Source organism: Sceloporus occidentalis, unplaced genomic scaffold, assembly GCF_023333645.1.
Source record: "Sceloporus occidentalis isolate IW3139 unplaced genomic scaffold, rSceOcc1.0.p SCAF_7, whole genome shotgun sequence".
NCBI classification, from domain to species: Eukaryota; Metazoa; Chordata; class Lepidosauria; order Squamata; family Phrynosomatidae; genus Sceloporus; species Sceloporus occidentalis.
Window position 1 is genome coordinate 49,861,022 of NW_028316987.1, and position 16,192 is coordinate 49,877,213.

Consider the following 16,192-nt stretch of genomic DNA (forward strand, 5'->3'; position numbering starts at 1 on the left):
ACCATACGCGGCCTTGAGCATATGCGCTCAAGCCGCGGCGTGCGCGCGGGGCGGAAGGGGTGGCGCGTCCCATTCAATTGAATGGGCACGCGCACCCGTTGCGCCCCACACGCACCCGCGCCGCCGCACACGAGCCCCATTGTTTCCAATGGGGCTCGAGCATAGGCGGAATTCGCCTTACGCGGAGGGATCTGGAACGGATCCCCCGCGTAAGGCGAGGACGCACTGTATTGCTATATGTGTGTATTCCTGTGTAAAATGTTCTGAAAGATTTAAGAATGAGGTGTGTTCTTTATGTTTCCATAATTAACAGCAATGAACTTCAGGCAGAAAGTGAATCCTCTGCAAATTTGCAAGATACACCTCTAATTGATATTGGATAATATTTTTCTGATATGGATAGTTTGAGCTTTGTATAATCATCTTCTCCCTCACCCTTTTTAGTGGGGGAAGCATGTGCGACCATTTAACCTATAACACAAATTCTACTGCAAATTCAGTAGAAAGTAGTAAAATTTCAACTTTAAATCTGATGTATAGTCAATAAGTATAGATTAGTTGCATGGCTGGAATATGCTGAGTGCTACAGAGTGATTCACTTTTCACATATGATATGTTTCTACTTTGTTCTATATTTTGTGGAAAATGTTATTTTTGTTCCTTTTTATCTCCACACCCCTAGTTTTTGGACATGTGTTTTGCAGACATGTTCTGTTGACCACAAACCAGAACAGAAAGAGTGGGGGGAAACGTAGCAGTGAAGTATAGGAATTTGGTCTTCACCTGAATTTTGTTCATATGAAGGTTTCTGTACTTTTTTTTGTCTGATCATTATTCATAGCCCTATGTGTTTGGTACTGAAAGGTGCTGGGAAGATGATAGTAGTTAGGCAAAACAATAAGGCTTGGGGAACCAACTAAAATTAAAATTCTGCAAATATTGCATGTACTTCCTTAGACTGCATAATTCTGCTTGTAGTTGTGTCTTTGTTTCATGGATAAGACTTGTATGTTAAGCCCCTATATGTGATTTGATTACTTTTAAATATTACTCCAACAGAATTGCTCCAGAATTACTCATGGGAAAAGTGGATCCCTTGCTTAATCTTTAAAACCTAACATTTTCAAAGGCCCTCTAAAGCCTGCCTTTATAGTCCTAATGCCTAGTCAACTTGCTAAAAATGCTGATGTTCTCAGTATGTGGAATTTTGTGCTCAATACACAATTCTACCACATTGTAAAACCAGACTGTATACTGCTCTGTCTAAACCTTTTATATATTGCAGCAGTATATCAACAGGACTACAATAAGATTAAAGGCTTTTGGATTTCTACTTGGCCAGGTGGTAGTGATCTCTAATGCCCTATGTGTGGCTAGGTGAAGACTGTTCATAATGAGGCATTCAGACTTCTAGCAAAACTAGCCTTGAATATCAGGTTGTTCATTTGAAAAATCAAAGGGAATGGATGAAGTTGGTAATTTCCATATCTGTGTGTCTGTACATGTTGAGTTGCTAATGTTAAATTAGGGGTGAAACAGAAGGTCAAACTAAGCAGGTTTCCAGCCGGCTTTGAGGCAGGGCATGTAGACGCCATATACCATGAAGCAAGCCAGAAAGTACATCCAAGCTGCTGCGCTAAAGGGAGAAAAGCTGGACTAAAAAGGAGGTGGATTTTTCCACTTTTCCCTAGGAAGCGCACATCTTTGCATGCACATATAAATGAACTGATGCCAGGGCGGTTCTAAAGGGCCGCACTAAACCTAATTGTGCATGTAAATGCGCCGTCACAAGAGCACACTTAAAAGGAGCAGAGGTGCTTAGCCAAACTGAGGGTGGCAATGCCCAAAAGCAAAACTGACACCTCTCAAGGAGATGAGCACAACATACACAAAACAAGAGTCATAGAGGGAGCATGGGGTGAAGGGCGGGTATGATGGTACCTTGCCAACAACTGCATGGATACACCTATGCTCCACCGCCCTATCCTGGTAAAGTGCTGCACATGTAAATGTGTGCAGGTTCACAGGGATGACCATGCAATGGGATGGCAGTAACGGGGGGGGGGGGGGTTGCTCCTGTGAAGGTGTGCAGGCATGGTGGGGGGAACAGTATGGTCGTGACATGTGCACTCTAGGCGCCTTGGGAGTGAGGGGTATGGTTGGTTGGGGTTCAGTGCAACTTCAGTAAAGGCAACTTCAAGCCACTTTTCCCTGCCCTTCTGTTTTGCCCCTTAGTAATGCTATCATAATGTTAATGTTAATGTTTAATTTCAGATGGAAACTTTCTAATCATGGAATTAGACCTTTTTTTGGCTAAAACTCACTATTCCTATGTGGAATATGTGACCTCCAGTTTAAAAGAATATTGTGTGATAATAAATTAAGCTAAATCAGTGTACATGAAGTTACTTGCTGCTTTTCAGCTGCACAGTCCATCCTCACTGCCAAACAGCTTACCATTAAAATAACTGAAACATAATAAAGCCAATTAAAATTTATTTGGCTGGATGAAATTAATTGAACTTGCTATGTTCCTTCAAGTGACCTCTGACTAATGGTAAACCTATCATAGTTTTGGAGTTTTGGAGTGGTTGTTGTTTTGCAAGATTTGTTTAGAGAAAGTTTGTTATTGACTTCCTCTGAAAATAGCCTACAATACCTGGTATTCCCTGGCAGTTCTCTTTCTAAATGGTAACCAGCCTTGGGGCACGTCTACACAGGCCATTTACACTGGTTTCCCACAGCCCTCAGGTTGCCCTGTCCAGACAATGCAGGGCCAAAGCTGCAATTTGAGTATGGATTGTCTTCACATGGGAAGGCCAGTTCTGCACCAAATTCAGGCCATCCCTGCCTCAAATCAAATACATGTTATATGTAGTACATGGCAGAATAAACCCTTGGGTCTGCTATGAAAAATGGAAATCTCATGGATGGTGAACCATTTTGCCTCTTGAAGTTTAACTTACAGTAAACCTCTGTTCGCTGTTTTCCTTTTTTGAGGCATATTAAATATTGAATAGATAGTATAGCATTCACTATCATGTTTCAGCCAGAAGGTGGTGCTGGGGGACTCCTGTTCGACCTCCTGGCCATTGACCTGTGGGGTCCCTCAGTGTTCTGTGTTGTCCCCTATGCTGTTTAACATATACATGAAACCGCTGGGAGAGGTTGTCCAGAGTTTTGGGGTGCAGTGTCATCAATATGCAGATGACACTGAACTCTACTATTCCTTCCCACCTCAATCCAAGGAGGCTGTCCTGGTCCTGAACCAGTGTCTGTCTTCAGTAATGGACTGGATGAAGGCAAACAAGTTGAAACTTAATCCAGACAAGACAGAGGTGCTCGTGGTCAGTCGGAAGGCAGATCAGGGAATAGAAATCCAGCCTGTGCTAGATGAGGTCACACTCCTCCTGAAGACACAGGTTCGCAGTTTGGGGGTACTCTTGGACTCAGCTTTGAACCTGGAGGCTCAGGTATCTGCTGTGACAAGGAGTGTTTTCGCACATTTAAAACTTGTGCTCCAGTGGCGCCCATTCCTTGAGAAGCCAGATCTGGCCATGGTGGTACATGCTTTGGCTATATCCCGTTTAGACTACTGTAATGGGCTCTACATGGGACTGCCTTTGAAAAGTGTTTGGAAAATTCAACTGCTTCAAAGAGCTGCTGCCAGGCTGTTAACAGGGGCAGATTACAGAGACCATACAACGCCTCTGTTAAAACAGCTTCATTGGCTGCCAGTTTGTTTCTGGGCACAATTCAAGGTGTTGGTTATTACCTGCAAAGCCCTACATTGCTCAGGTCCACAGTATTTGGCAGACGGTTTCTCGTGGTATGAACCAGCCTGGACTCTAAGATCCTCTGGGGAAGCCCTTCTCTCTGTCCCAACATCATCACAAACACAGTTGGTGGGGACACGTGAGAGGGCCTTTTCAGTGGCTGCCCTTAGACTCTGGAACTCCCTGCCCAGGAGATCAGAATGGCTTCCTCCTTGATGGCCTTCTGCCGGCAGGTGAAGTCCTACCTGTTCACACTGGCATTTAAGGAATTTGTATAAGGACAGGCTGGGATGTTGGACCAGTTTAAAAATTATTTTTATTGTACATTTTTTTAAAATGTTTTTAATTGTACTGTTTTTTAATGCTGGAAAGCTGCTCTGAGTCCCACTCCTGGGAAAAGAGCGGGCTATAAATAAATAAATAAATAAATAGTTCAGTTAAGCCATATATAGAATTGCACAGAACACCTAAACACTCTTACAGTGAACACTTTTGTCAACCAGTATTCTGTAAAGTTTCTGTTAAAACTTGTGTGGGGTGTTCAATAAAGTGAGGACTTTGGATGTGAGCAGCTCCCTACTTAGCCATGAATCTGAAGATTGCTTCATTCATGCTTTGTTACATAGAGAGTATTCTAAATAATATTAATGGTATTAGTAGCAATGATGACAGTTAACTCTGATTGCTGTTCAAAGACAGTTATGTACATGTAACGAATTGCTTGCACAGGCAGAATTGTCTTTTTAATCTGTAACATGCTTTAAAATAGAATTTTTTTTCATCACGGGAGTGGGTAAAACCAAAGGAACACCTCCAAAGAAAATTTTTCATGGCTGAAAAAATTATTTGGATGACCTTTCAGGTTCTACTTTTTTTTAAAAAAAAAATAATGGTTTTGCATTTCAATTGTGACAAATGAATGGAAGATGAAATCCTGAGACTTCAGTCTAGTAAAAAACTAGGTGTTTTACCAGACATTCTAAAGTTTATCTTCTGTTCTGTGGTTTTTCAGAAATTAAGAAATTCTTCTGATGCACGATCTACTCACAAAGCAGTTGGTGGTTAGATTTACATTCTTATGTTTTCTGTGAAAAAATAACATTTTTCCCTGATGGATTTTGCAAAAGGCCATCATTTAGGCAATATTTAATTTTAACTTTTAACAAGCATTCATTATTTTTCAGAAGAAAATAACTTGTTTGTGTGGCATTTTTGCTACTAATGCACCTTTTGTTTATTAACTTCCACATTTGCTTTTAGAAATCTGCCACTGCCATTATGTTACAAAGGCATTTTTATGATGTTACTTAATTATAAATGTGCCTGTGTATTCTCTTTGCAGGACTCCTTGCATCACCACAGTCTGCTCCTGGTAATTTGGATATTGGAAAAAGTGGGGAAGTTAAAAGTAGTGGAGCAGGAGGAAGTAGAGAAAACAGCACTGTTGATTTTAGCAAGGTAAATTATTTCAACACATTACAAGAGGAGATGGATTTCTAAATTAAGTCTATTTTCATTTTGTAATTCCATGAACACTGTAAGAAGTCAGTACAGTTGCATAATACAAACATAGTGTAAACCACTGCTTCTGATAAAATTGAAGCAACTGAATTTTCCAAGAATCTCATTCTTCAGTAGAATGGTGTAATGTACATATAGTTTGAAATTTGTATGTTGCTATTGTTTCTTGAATCATTTAATGGACTATTCCTCCCTCATGTTCAGTGTGTCACCATGCAGAATGACAAGATTGTCTCCTTTTACTTTAAACGTTCAATTAAGCAATATGACTGCTGGTTTTAAAAGTTGGCTGTGACACTGCATATGCTTGTACAAACTTAATTTACATTATAGTTGTTTAATCATGGTAGATGCCACTATTCCTGGTCCTCTATCACAGTTTTTATGTTTTTACTTGGCCTGTTCTTCTCTGCACCTGCCTTGTTTCCTGTTGGGCAGGAATCTGCCTCCTGGCACTGTAGTTGTGGCACACTTGGTGTGGGACTCAAGAGGCCAGCTGTAAGTGTTCTTTTCTAGATAGTTGTGTAACTGGCGTCTTAGTTTCAGTGATCTTTGTGTATCTGTCTGTATGTAAATACAATAGTTCATGTGCTGTATGATATGGTGATGTTCCTCTGTAATTATATACATAGGTTATACAGTAAAATTATGAGTTAGGATTATATATCAATAGATGTCTCAATTCTACAGGTTGAATTTAGAAAATGAAACAACTGTGTATATAATTACTTGGACTTTTTAGTGGTATTTGTAGATATGTATAATAAAAATATTTTGATCCAAAGAAGTAACTTTAGAAAGTAGCTGTGGTTGCATATTTAAATATACAATATTGAAACAACATATATGTATATGTGGTACCATTAAAGTGTTACTAAAACCTCTTCTGACACATGTTTCTCTGTAGAAACACCATATGTTCTGCTTGCAGCAGTTACCATTAAATATTAATTTCAGAAATGCCTTGACAACTAACTAATTATAAACTAAGATAATTTTAAATCATTATTTTGTAAATAGGTAGATATGAACTTTATGCGGAAGATTCCTATAGGGGCTGAGGCATCAAATGTCTTGGTGGGAGAAGTGGACTTTTTGGAGAGACCAATTATTGCTTTTGTGAGGTTATCCCCTGCTGTACTTCTCACAGGTCTCACAGAGGTTCCTGTTCCTACACGGTAAGGGAATATATGATATAACAAAACTGGAGACTTGTTGAACATGGTTTTAAATCTATGCTATTTGGGGCAGAAATTATTGATTTTTTCCCTGAAATATTGTATTTTTTTCCATATAATTTCCTTTATATGTTGCTTTGAAATGTTATAGCCATGTTTTAAACCATTGTAAAATTAAGCCATAAACATTTTTTTCTTGACATTGAGCTTTCCAGTTCTCCAGATTCAAACCTGCACCTGCTCACAGCACTTACCTTCTTTGTTCTGACATGTCTTTAGTGATATGTACTAAAACCTAAACCAAAATCTGCTTTCAGGCAGAAATTACTCAGATTATATGAGTATTATAGGTGTGCAGTGATGAACTAAAATTGCTTGAATTAATTTATGTTTTTAATATAAATATCCCATATATTCCATTGGCATCTTACTTTTGAGTGGGATGATTGTAAGTTTATAAACAAATGTTAGTGCATTGCCATCGAGTCAACAATTTTATTTGGAGGATCTCATAGTATTAAGGTTGATGTACCATATCATCATATTTAGGTGTAATATCTGAATTACTGTACTGCATTATTCCTCCACAGATTCCTTTTTTTGTTGCTGGGTCCAGCAGGCAAAGCACCTCAGTACCATGAAATTGGACGCTCAATAGCAACACTTATGACTGATGATGTGAGTACTAGGTATCTATTGTCTGTTCACAGAATGAGAGCTACAGACAAGGAGAACTTGGCAGGGCTAATTATTATATGCTGATTAAAATAAATACTTATGGAACTTACATGAAAATGAATTGATGAGAATCATACAACATAGTTTACTATGTATATTTAATGAATTGAATTACTCATATTTAAGTAATAAAGCTTCTTATATTTATGAAAACTCTCTGTTTGGTATACCTAATGAAATAATTTCTGCTGTTAAATTTGGCAGATTAGTAAATATTCCTGTGCATCCATGCACACACATGAATATTTAGTAAATATCCATGTGCATCCATGCACACACATATACACATATATAACTTAAGTATTTGAAAACTGATCATCACTAGAATTGACTATATAAATTATTTATTTATTTAACTCTTTAAAAGATACAAGTAATAATTTTGTGATCTTGTTTGTTATGCCAACATACCAAAGATAAGCGTGTATATGTATTTTCTGAAGGTTTTCCATGATGTTGCTTATAAAGCCAAAGACCGAAATGATCTGTTGTCTGGCATAGATGAATTTTTAGATCAAGTGACTGTTCTGCCTCCAGGAGAGTGGGATCCATCTATACGAATTGAGCCACCTAAAAGTGTTCCTTCTCAGGTAAGAAGACTTGGAGTGAAAGGTCACCCTTAAACATGTGTGCTTTTATGGTAGAGCACAGCCAGGTCAATATGTATTGTGCTGAAAAAAAATAGCACCAGTCAAAGTGAAGAACAGCAGTGATTGACATTTGAATCATATTACTGTTTTCATTCCAGTGTGAAATGATTCTTAAATATAAGTAAATAAAAATAGCATTGTAATAATGTGTTACAAATAACCTCGGTTTTCCTGTCAAACAGTACTGGTAAGACCAAATCCTGATTCATCCTCTTAATTTATTTTTGTTAGAGTGTGCCAAAAAACAAACAAACAAACAAACAAACAAAAACAGTCGTCCCTCCGTTTGTTCGGACTTTGAATCCACGTCCCTCGCTTACTCGTGAGGCACAAATGGAGAGACTTAAAATGGGGTGCACAGCCATGGGGGCGCACCACCATTTAAGTCAATAAGGCTTGAATATCAGCGGATTTCCATTTTTGCGAGGGGTCCAGAACAGATCCCCCATGAAAACGGAGGGGCGACTGTAATCTTTCATATTTCTGTAGTGTTGGAATAGAAGGAGTTGACTGAATTCTTTTGCATTCCCTCAGCCTGATCCCTTGTGTCACTATAATTAATTTTTTCATTATCATTCGAATAACTGAGGATATAGCATGTGTATATGTATTCTGGCTGTAATCACTACTAGTTATAGTCTTGTTATTTTTACCTCATGTTTTCCTCAGCCTTGGGACTCAAGGTAGCTTACAAAAATTGGGACAGATACAGATAAAACTTCACAGCACTAAAACATACACAAGTTGTAATATAAATAAACTATAAATAGTTAAAAATTATTTTAAAACCATACTCATTAAAACAATGAAAAATACAATGCATTATTAACATCCCTTTCCACTCGAGCATTTAGGGGCAAAATAGACTGGCAGAAGGTGGATTAGGGCTGCGGCAACCACATGCCACAGCTCCAATCCTCCTTGAAGCCACCCGAAAAAGGAGTAGCAAATAGCCACTCCCTTTTGAGGCGGCAAAAGGCTGGCTTTTCTGGCAGCCAGCTCCATGAAGCTTCAGCAGTGTGCGGCGGCGTGTAAACACTGTGCCGCTGGAGCGTCATGAAGCTAACCCCCATGTAAATGGCTGGGTGGCTTCTGGCCGGCTTGGGAGCATGTGATGTGTAACTGCTGCACTCCCAAACTGCCTGGAAGGCAGCGCAAAGGAGTGGTCTGTTTCGCCCCTTAGTTCTCAAAGGCCTGTTGCTTACCACTGAAGGGATATCATGGAGGGTGCCAGTCTAGCTTCTCTAGAAAGAGAGTTCCAGGACCTAGGAGCAGCCACGAGGATAGCTGTTTTCCATGTTCCCACCAGATGTACCTCTAAGGATGGAAGGACAGAGAGACTCCTTTCACCAAAGGTCTCAAAATCATCAGGCTTATTGTTATGGCTGATGACTGGCTCCTATGTTAATCTCACTTGCAGGAAAGAATGGTGGCTGTGCTGTGATTTGCTTTTTGGACACCCTTTTATTTACAAGTTGTTCATAGATACTGTCCTTCAGTCCTACCACTTTCTGAAAGCTAGGCTTTGCCTTTTACTCAAGTAGCAATCTAGAGGAGTAGCATTTGTAGGGAAAACATTCTAATTTTCTATCATCTTTCTGTGGAAGGACTAGCTTTTGCTGGCAAAAGACTAATACAGGGATGTGTTTGCTAGGGTAAAACTCTGAGCCACACTGCCTGGGAGGGAGGGAACTCGTATGAATAGCATCTTATAGTATGCAGGACCTGCCCCTTCAAGAGACAGGTTTAAATGGCAGTAGTATCTTTAGTGATTGGGAATGGATTAGATCTGCTTGGAAGACATTAGTCTGTTTTGTGTAATGTGCCTGAGCTGTTATATTCCTACTGGCTATTTATTTTGTTTGTTGGTATGGCTTTAACTATCATATAGTAGTTGTTGTTTTCTTTCATGTTTTCTAGTGTTTGCAAGCCAAAAAAATTGAATAGAGGAAAAGAGAGCAAGATGGGGCAACACTTGGGGGCTTAGGAAGCTCATTTCCCCCCAGGGGACCTTGCAAGGTTGTCCCCCACCCCTGAAAAAAATTAGAAATCTTTTTACAAAACACCCCCAGGGGAATGGGGGCATTTTTACTACTCTCTGGGCTGTTTTAATCCTGAATCAATTTCTGTATGGTGTTAACTACAGAATCAAAACCTTTATTTCTGTCCTCATGAACCTCAGAAAACTTGAGATTTACCTGACTTGCCAGCTTTCACTACGGCCAGACTTTTCAGTATAACTTTACAGTCAGCTCTCCATATCCATGGGTTCTGCGCTCACAGATTCAGCTGTTCCATGGCTTGAAAAAATATTTTTAAAAATATCAAAAAGCAAGCCTTGATTTTGCCATTTCATATAAGGGATACCATTTTATTTCATTATTATGTACAATGAGACATGAGCATCCATGGATTTTTTTATATCCATTGAGTGACCTGGAACCAAACTCCAATGTATATCAAGGGCCAACTGTGCAAATATGCTGAGCAACTATTGCGTTCTAATCCTGTAGATCAGGTGACACAATCATATGGCCCTCCAGATGTTGTTGGACTGCTAATCTCAGCAGGCCTATTCAGCATAATGGTGTTTTACTTATTCCAAAAGAGGAAATACTTAAGGGAGTCCCCCTCCCATTTCCTGATGTTTTCGGTTTTAAAAAAAAGGTGGTTTCCATTTTCCATTTTTTTCTGGATGTTCACAGCTCTAATTAAGTGTTGGAATAGCAATCATACCTGTTATCCACATAATGTATAAAATACTGTGTGTTAGGAAAAGGAATTCATTTTATGGAAACTTCTTGCCTTTAATTAAAGGAATTTTGCAAATACCGGTAGTCATTCTGCAAATAATTACCAATAGGTTCTCCTGAAATATCCTTTGATGCAAAATAATGCCATCTTAAAAGTTTGTTTTTCTGTGAATTTTGTTCTTTGTATGGCATATGGCATAGAAAACAAATCTTTGACTGGGATGAAGATGCTGTTATTGATATTGTTTATTTCAGAGCTGTCTTAATTATTGGTGGAATATGTGCTTTGGCCTAAATCCAGTTGTTAGTCCCAACTAGAAAAGATGCATTGAATTTGCAAAAAAGTTGTTACCATGGTTTCAGCAATCTTGCTCTTATTTCAGGCAACATCGAGAGCTGACTCTCATTCATTAACACACATTTTTTTAATATAGGAATTTTTTTAAAAAAAATATTGATTTTACTGGAAAACTACACCAAATGGTTGTAAGATTCTCCCTAGCTTTAATAAGAAGACCTTGATATTATGCTTCCTGCAGTGTGGGGAGACAGTCCTTCTATTTGGTTTTCTGGGGTTTATCCAAGGTCACCCAGTTGGCTTCCATGGCTGAACGGGGAATCACACCTCTATATACAGAGCTATAGTCCTGAACTCAAACCACTGCACCATGCTGGCTCTCGGCTTACTTTAATGCAAATCTCATATTCATTTCTTGATGCAGGAGAAAAGAAAGATACCTAAATTTCCAAATGGAGCTGTTTCTCCTGGAGAGTCTCTTAAAGAAGAAGGCCATCATGCGGGACCTGAGCTACAGAGGACTGGAAGGTTTGTAGTGTTTGCTTGAATTCTAGCAATTTGGAAGTAAAATCCTAAATGGTTTCTGCTTTAGACACTTGCAGGATGTCATGTGTAAAATCAACAATATGTTTAATTCCCACTTTTAGAATGATTACCTCATTCTTCATTACAGTTGTGGGAAGAATTAAGTGTGTGGTAGTTTCTTAACCAAAATGTCTTTTCATACTGAGACAAAGTTTTAAAATAATCCCTGTGTTAGTCCTAAGAATGGTTTAAAGCTAAAAGTTGTCTTTAGTTTGCTTCATATTTAATACATGCCATGAAGGGAAAACTAGTGATTTTGTGAAAGTTGTAGAGATGGTGTGAAATTTCCAGTTTTGGCACTTACAGCAAGTAAAATTTTTCTAAGAAGGAAAATTGTCCTTAAATACATTTTCTCTACCCAAGGGATTCTGCTTAAATATCTTTAAACTCAGGTTGAACATATAGATGATTCCAAATTAACAAATAAGTAAGCTTTCCAATATGTGATTATTAAATGGAATATTATGAAAAGTGAAAGAATTAAAATAATGTTGATGGCTTCTCACCAAAGTTGTTCATTTTAGTTTGAATACCTTTCTTGATGAAGAGATTTTAGATGTAATAAAACGATAGCTCAATTTTATGCTCATAATACTGTCTGTTTTTCTATAGATCACATAGATTACCTTTCCAAGAATATTTTTCTATTGACAAATATGTTTAATACTGTGCACCAGTGCTATTCAGTTCTTGCAGCTTGTTTCTGCTGTCCTTAAATATTTGGAAATTTCTCTTGGTAGCTGCTGCATCTGCATAAAAGCTGACTCTTAAATTACCAAACACAGTGTGTTTCTATGATTCACTGCAATGTCCAAATATAAAATTTGACACCTTGGCATTCAGAGCCCTCCTCCCCCAATTTTAAACAAGTTTTTGTGCCTTATGGTTTCAAAGGTAGCTTCAAAATGGGGTGTGTGGCAGTACTTGGTGAACATAGGAACCCAGAAATGAGGCTGAATATGATTTATAGGGGCTGACAGGGAAGGACCTCAGTATTTCTTTCCATGACTACTAGAAGTAAAACAAATGATCCAAGGTTTCATCGTATAATTTTGAACTGTTCAGTAAATGTATGCACAGCCCTGATATTACTCTTTTCTGGATGTTTTTGTATTTTTTAGAATTACTGTTATGATGGCTAATATCTCCCTGTGACTTAGAAAATTCTCAAATGTTAAAGGAATAATTAACATATAGCAAATTATTGTTGAGATGGGTCTGCTTCCCCCCCCCCCCCCTTCTAGTCTTAGCACATTCTCTGCCTGGGCTGGGAGCATTCTTTAACTTTAAAATCTGAACCCAGTAGGCAATGGTAAGGCACTGTGAAGAAACTGGGGGGGGGGGGGGGGGGGAACTACACATAAAGACAGCAACTTCTTAAATATGGCTTAATTTATTCATATTCCAAAATATTGGGCTTCCAGGATAAACAGGAGTACAGAATAAGTGCTAGAGCTTTCTCTAGTGCTTACACTTTCTAGTTACACTATTCATATCCCTAGGGTCATTTAAAGGATAGGACAGTTATATATGTGACAAGGGCAGGCTTAAATCAAATCACATAGCTTCTCTTTCTGTCTGTCAGGCTGCTTTCTCACTAACTGACAAGTCCCAGCTGTCAGAAAGTTGTGTTCTCTTCCCCCTCCTCTCTTCTGAAGTCTGTTTGGCAGGAGAGACTCCCACTTGACAGACATTTCATTTAAATCCTCTTTTTAAAACCGTATTTTCACAGAGTAGAAGTATAATTTATGCATATTTTTAAAAAGTGATTGTGATATCTTTAAACCTGAAACTAGTATTTGAAGTTGGGAACATTTTGCTGTGATCCAAAGGTTTCAGGTTGCCAGTGAGAGCTCTGGCTGTGTATAGTCTGGTTTATCATGATTCCTGGTTTACCATGAAGGAGCTGTATGCTGATGTGCATAGCCGGTTTGCTTCTGCTTGTCTTCTCTTTAGCCATGTGTGTGGCTAAAGAAACAAGAAAAGCAAATGGGGAGTCCTGGCTTGTTGCTCCCGAACAGGCCAGGATCATAATCCCAAGGGTAAGAAATCCTGGCATGTTTGGGATTAACAGTTGCTGGAAATTGATATCTAGTTCAGATGACATGCTGAATGAACCATTTCTAATTGGTTTAGCTGCTAATTTCTAAATTGTTTAGCTGAACTAATGGAAGAAACTATATAGTAATTAATGAAGCAGCTCATTCACAGTAAACCAGGATTTTGAAGAATAATGGTATAGCATTTCACATGAATATTGCCAGTGTATTTGGTTGTGAAAATTAATGTGAAAATCTTTCTTTAAAATAAGACTTTTGGGTAATATGTTAATGATCAGAGAGGAACTGCAGTAATACAAGTACCAAAATGGTAAATGCATAGAAAAAAATGAAGCAGATGCAAGAGAAAATATGTTTCTATTTTTTTGCATCTTGACTCATGAATAGTTTTCATTGAATATTCGCTGGTTTTTTTTCAGTGTTCATCTTCCTATAAATAAAATACCGGTTAGCACTTAAATATATATATATATGTATGAAATTAGATTATTAAATGAATTTATGTACTGAAAATGAATAAATTGGTATATTTGCAGTCTGTTTTGTCAATAGGTCTAGAGTATATAAAATAAGGCTAATTTATGCTAAACATCTGCACTGTCAGTTTTGTGTATCCCATAGTTTTAAGCATTCTGGAGTCCTTTAGTGTACAGTTTGACGAGTTTCATCTCACCTATTTAGGCTTTTTGGTGGTTTGATACTTGACATCAAAAGGAAAGCACCTTTTTTCTTGAGTGACTTCAAGGATGCATTTAATCTGCAGTGCCTGGCCTCGATTCTTTTCCTATACTGTGCCTGTATGTCTCCTGTAATCACTTTTGGAGGGCTCCTTGGAGAAGCTACAGAAGGCAGAATAGTGAGTACAAAGAATGGTAGTAGCCAGGCTTTTAGATTTTCAGAGGCAAGTGACTGTGTTCATTTGTCTCCTTTATTTCTACCTTTATCTGAAGACCTTTAGCCACAGCATTTGATTAGTCCTACCCCATAGTAGATGTTCCTCAGATAATAACTGTTGTGGAAAATGTGGAGAACATGTATGTACAAGCAGGAGAAGATGCACAGTTAAGGTAAAAAAAAGTCCTATCCTTATGAACTCTTTCATGAACTGAGAAACAGCTTGAATTGTCATTATTTTAAAAAGGCCTGAAACTGGTTGTGAAGAAGAAGAAGAAAGGCCAATATCAGAACAGATCTGTTTTGAATATCTGCTCAGTACTGTTGATTTGGAGGTCTTGGTTATCTTTTGGTGTGATAGACTCATGCAAACAATGCCTTTTAAAAATATTTTGAAAAGAAAATATATAATGAATTACTTGGGGCTAAGCTAAATGTCACAGACATAGATGTAAGGAAACAGAGATTTTTGTACCATTAGAGATTATCGCACTGTCTTTTCTCTCAGACTCACTGTGGGCTGAAACATTTGAAAACTTTAAAAAAAAAATTTAAAAAATGGATATTATCACACACCTCAGTGCCCAATTTGGAGGCATCGTGTACCTAATCTTGGCATCCTGTACCTGATCTGTACTTCTCTGGGACTTTTTGAATGGGAGTTTTCCATTCTTTGCAAAGTACAGGAGACATATGGATTATGTACAGGATGCCAAGATCGGTTACATGATGCCTCCAGACTGGGCATGGAAGTGTGCGATAACACTCATTTTAAAAAAGTTTTCCAAGGTTTCAGCCCGTGCTGGGGCTGGGAGGAAAAGCAGTGCAATGATATCCATTGTTAGAGAAAAGCTGTTTGAGCATGGCATAATTTGGAAAAGAGAAATACAGGAGAAAGGGTGCGTAGATCTTTCCCTGCTTCCAAATTTCCAGCTGTTACTTAAGGCACTTTTTCTCGCCTCTCCCCCTTTTTCCTACTCGTTCTAGGCATGTTTCTTCCAGTTGAAGTGGGAGAGGCAAATCACAGAGTGGTGATATGCATTAGAAAAGTGAAATACAGGGGAAAGGTGAATCACCCATTCCTGCACCTTCTCCTCTCCAAAGTGCCCTTACTTCAACTGCTTTTCCCTAGTTAGCTGGATTTAAATGTAAATGTTTGTATATAATATGCATTTGGTCTTCTGTTATATGATACCCTTGAAAATAATTTTGACTTACTTGCTATGAGATGAAATAAATATATTTTTAAGAGAAAGTCCACGTTGAACCTTAACTGCTTTTTGTCACCTTAATCATTATGATGTGGTGGTGGTGGTGGTGATTATAAATGTACAAGTTGAGTCTTCCCTATCCAGAATTCCACAAACCAGAATAGCTCCAAAATACAAAAATTTTTCATAGGTGGCTGAGACAGTGACACTTGTTTTCTGATGGTTCAGTGTACACAAATTTTGTTCCATGCACAAAATTATTTAAAATACTTTGTATAAAGTTATCTTCAAGCTGTATGTATAGCGTGTATATGAAACAAATGAATTTTGTCTTTAAACCAAGGTCCCATCTCCAAGAAAACTCATTATGAACAAATATACAAACATAGGTATTCCAAAATCCAACCTCTTCCCATACCTTGGAATCCAAAACACTTTTGGTCCCAAGCATTTTGGGTAAGGGAGATTCAACTTGTATTGGCCTTTTAAACATCTGATTTAACAAGTCTCTAAATTAGTGGAATTGGG

General features: G+C 38.2%; 1 protein-coding gene across 10 annotated transcripts in view; it reads left to right on the forward strand.

The window, feature by feature from the left end:
- SLC4A7 (solute carrier family 4 member 7) overlaps positions 1 to 16,192 on the forward strand; it is a 100,696-nt gene that overhangs the window by 57,943 nt on the left and 26,561 nt on the right. For 8 of the 10 annotated variants that reach the window (XM_089532912.1, XM_089532916.1, XM_089532906.1 and 5 more), the window contains 7 exons: positions 5,119 to 5,234; positions 5,736 to 5,795; positions 6,318 to 6,475; positions 7,066 to 7,153; positions 7,657 to 7,803; positions 11,339 to 11,442; positions 14,241 to 14,415. In XM_089532912.1, coding sequence (XP_089389038.1) covers positions 5,119 to 5,234; positions 5,736 to 5,795; positions 6,318 to 6,475; positions 7,066 to 7,153; positions 7,657 to 7,803; positions 11,339 to 11,442; positions 14,241 to 14,415 — 848 coding nt within the window. The remainder of the gene's footprint in view (positions 1 to 5,118; positions 5,235 to 5,735; positions 5,796 to 6,317; positions 6,476 to 7,065; positions 7,154 to 7,656; positions 7,804 to 11,338; positions 11,443 to 14,240; positions 14,416 to 16,192) is intronic. The other 2 variants (XM_089532908.1, XM_089532910.1) reach the window with 1 other exon arrangement.